This window comes from Morone saxatilis, unplaced genomic scaffold, assembly GCF_004916995.1.
Source record: "Morone saxatilis isolate NCDOM2014 unplaced genomic scaffold, NCSU_SB_2.0 Contig14, whole genome shotgun sequence".
NCBI classification, from domain to species: domain Eukaryota; kingdom Metazoa; phylum Chordata; class Actinopteri; family Moronidae; genus Morone; species Morone saxatilis.
This window is the reverse complement of record NW_023339696.1, coordinates 22,708,959-22,712,878: the sequence shown is the minus strand read 5'-3', so window position 1 is coordinate 22,712,878 and position 3,920 is coordinate 22,708,959. Positions and strand designations below refer to the sequence as shown.

The window sequence follows — 3,920 nt, the reverse complement described above, 5'->3', positions numbered from 1 at the left end:
CGCGTCACAGCGACTCGTGTTTAATGATGTCACTTGTTCCAGCCGACGACCTCGTAGAACAGCGCCTTTAGCAGTCGAGCCTCGTAGGTGACCGTGTTCTTGCCGATGTGAATGCGGATCTCCTCCAGAGGCTGCTCGATGATGGCGGGAACCTCCTTACCGTAAGCTGCAGGTGAGACGCAGAAAACAACAATAATTATTAAGACGCACGGCTGTAGGTGTGTGTGTGTGTGCGTGTGTGACTGCTGCTCACCCTCGCAGTGCTCCAGGAACTGAATACACTCCTGTACCACGGCATCCCGCAGCATGACCATGTGTTTGGACATGTTCTCCAGCAGAGACAGGAAACAGCGCTTGGCGTAGAACCATGTGTCCGTCCCCAGCTACACACACACACACACAGATAAACAGAGGAAGTAAAATAAAGAATTAGTATATAAAATGAAAATAACAAGAAATAAAAAAGGATTGTAGTTAGCAGCAGATGTGAGAGACCAACAGAATACGTCACTTTTCGCCATGAATCACATGTGTGCTGCATTTCATGAGTTTCTGAACATGTTGTGTCCTCCAAAGATGTGATTCTTCTGATCACATTCGTATAAAATAATTAAAAAAAGAAGCAGAGATTATAGCAGAGTTTCTGTGACATGTGCCCCTACAGCCGTACTTTGGAGTACTGCAGGACGCTTATTACTTTTTTTTTAAGTTAATTTTAGGTTTCATAATAGCAAAACAACAATAAAAAACCATCACTTTATATTTAATATTCTCACTGCAGTGAAACCTCTGGAGCCACAAACAATGACAGAGATCCTCAGGGAAGCTCATTAAATTATAAGTGCAACTTCTCAAAAAGTTTAATGTGATTTCAATGTTAGTGTTATTGCACTGAAGAGTCTATAAATCAGACACTGATGGTGCAGTGCTGTACTGAACCTCTTTATATCTTTATTGCCTTTTTAATTCTGCCAGAAATAAAGTAAATTCAGAACCACTGAAATATAGTAGAGCACACTATAATATATATAATATATATAATATATATAATATATAACTAACAGGGTTCCCACTCTTTTTAAGAAATCATTTTCCAGGAGTTTTTCTTAACACTCCAGGACAACACTCGCACACAGTCAAATAATTTACCTGTAGGTCGAGTATTGACTTTTATTTCTCCTTTTTTAATGATCAAAGTGTTTCAGGACACAGAAAAGACGACACAGAAAAGATTGCGAGGTATTTGGTCATTTTCATCAATTTCCAGGTGTTTCCATGACTGGAAATCAGCCTTTAAATTTCCAGGTTTTCCAGGCTGCATGGGAACTCTGACCAAAAATATAAGCAAGCACCATCTGTGTTAATAAAACCAGGCTGTAAGAGCTGCCAGTCTTTGTTAATCGGTTTGACTTCAGAGACTTGGTCCTTCTGTTTGAGGAGATCTGAGTTCGGGTTGAGAGAAGCTGGCGTGACTGCGTCGCTCACAGGGCTTCACATTCCTTCGACTGTGAACGCGACTCACTGTGGAGGTTGTTGTGAGGATGAGAGGGGGAGACACTCGGGATGACGGCTTGTGTTCTCAGCTGGAGCTTAGTGGACTCAGCTGCAGCCAGAATCTGGTGTTGTGACTGGACCGGAACAAAGGTCCCAAAAGAGAGAGCTGCCCCAGCCTCAGAGGAGAAACTGATTCTGGGTTCAAAACTTCATCTTTCAAGTTTGACATTTTAATCAGAATGTGTTTATGTTCTCCTGTCCGTCACTGAAAACACTTCCTGTTGCCCTTAGACAATAAAAGCCAAACAACAAGTCTGTAACATTTATCTATAGTCAGGAATGTAATATAATATTAATAAGTGTGTTTTCATTAGTGTTTAATCAGCTGGTTATAAGAACTGTTGTGTTTCTGTTACGTTTTTATCTACAGAGGGAGCGGGTCCTCTTCTAGTGGCGGAGTCCACCACGTTAAACCGCCATGTTTCTACTACAGCTGCAGCTATTGATTGATTAAATAATCGAGTATTCTCCATCGATTAATCAACTAATCTGATGGGAAATACTTGAGTTGGTTCAGACTGTTAAATAAAACATCAGTTTAAGGACCATTAAAATAGTCTAAATTGGTCAAACATTCCAGAGCTGCGGCGCTGCAGGTGATCAGATGATTGATTACGTTTTCACTTAGGGTTTTTTCTGCGGATAAACAATGACTTGTAGCTAACGCTAACTAGCTCACAGTGCTAGGCTAGTTCGGTTTTAAAACAGACTGATTTCTGCTTGAAATGATCCCAAACTTTGGACACTTACTGTTGCTGTTTTCTGTCTCCGCAGCGCGTTGTGCGACAATAATAATCCTCCCTGTAAATCTCAGTGTGATGTTTATACGTTATGAAGAAAGTCTGGAGAGATTAAAAGACTGACCTTCTTGTTGTAAGGCTCCAGGCTCTTAATCACACGAGAGATGCCAAAGTCGTAGTTCCCCTTCGCACAGTACAGCGTCCTGACAGAAAAACACAACAGTGAGACTTTATCATCAGGTACTTTTAATTTCCGTCCCATTGTTTTGATCTGAGATGCTCGAGAGCGACATCCAGTGGCAAGTTAATCTCATATATCCAACCTTTATCAATGTCTGTTCTGTCTTTTAAAATCACTTCATTAATCATCAGCATGTCAGCAAGTCTCCTTGTATGTGTCCAACCTGTCATTTCACTTTGAATCAGTGTTCGTACGTATAGGGACTGAAAACGTGTCTGTGATTGGCTGTCTGCTCATTCAGGGTCAGTGAGAGCAGCTGGAACTCACCCGATGACCAGGTTGACGATGCAGAGGTGGAAGACCTTCTTATCGGGGTCGTCGTAGGAGATCTGCTCCTCTTCTTTCTCGATCTTCCTCATCAGCTCTTCAGCCTGTTAGACCACGTCAGAGTCAGAGGAAGTTCATTATTAACCCTATAAAAGTTATTAACATACAAATATTTACAGGCAAAACATGAAGGTTTCCAAACTTGATCAACACAATAAAAGCCTTTTATCGCAGAGTGAGTCGGCCTCAACCAGCGGTGGAAGAAGTATTGTATTATTTAGCACTTTAGCTCCCACACATCCTGCTGTAAACATACGCCTGAATCGATCAAACCCATACTGGTCGACCACTATTATTTACTTAAAGCTGCAGGAGACATAATTGCTAAAACTTCTGTGTTCGTTCAGTGTTTTCCCACCATGATGCACTGTGTGTGTATCCTAACCTCTCCTAACAAATGTGTTCAGTGAGATTCCTTCATAACAAAACACTTAAAAAGCAGATTTTATGAATCTCTGCATTGTTTACATCGTACACCTCGTACAGACATTGCTCCACAGCGACACAGGATCCTTTAAGTTGATGATATTTTAACTGCGTTAACCTCTCTGTACAGTACCTCTTCATTCTGGCTGGTCATGATGTAGGACACACACAGGTTGGCGAGGACCACAGCGCTCACATTCAGGATCTACAGTGGACACACACACACACACACACACACACACACACATTCATTTATCACTTTGTTAAACGTTATCGAACTGTTGCTGCCACTCGGTTTATAGAATATTCCCAACCAGCACTCAGGTCTTTGTTGAACTAACTCAGGGTCATGCACGTTTCCTCAGACTTATTAGAAGCCAGATTAGAAAATAATGATTCACATTAGTAAAAAAAAGCAACTGTTAATATTTCAGAGGATAGTTGACACAACTGGTGTAATTTCTCACCCGAAACAAGCAACAAGAAATTAAACTTTTTTAATGTTTAAACTAAATTTAAGAGGAAAAAAGATATTAGACCACTGGTTTCCAACCTTAAGGGACCACTGGCATGTGACATATTTTATAGATATTTTATATTATTATTATATTATTCAAAACTGTACAATGAAC

The 3,920-nt window shown here is 40.7% G+C and overlaps 1 protein-coding gene across 4 annotated transcripts in view; it reads right to left on the bottom strand.

Annotated features, from left to right (window-relative positions):
• Positions 1 to 3,920, bottom strand: part of flr (fleer) — a gene marked incomplete at both ends in the record, with an annotated part of 12,393 nt that continues 8,473 nt past the window's right edge. For all 4 annotated transcript variants that reach the window (XM_035654675.1, XM_035654677.1, XM_035654676.1 and 1 more), the window contains 5 exon segments: positions 1 to 166; positions 254 to 383; positions 2,419 to 2,497; positions 2,803 to 2,906; positions 3,422 to 3,493. In XM_035654675.1, the coding sequence (XP_035510568.1) occupies positions 30 to 166; positions 254 to 383; positions 2,419 to 2,497; positions 2,803 to 2,906; positions 3,422 to 3,493 (522 nt within the window).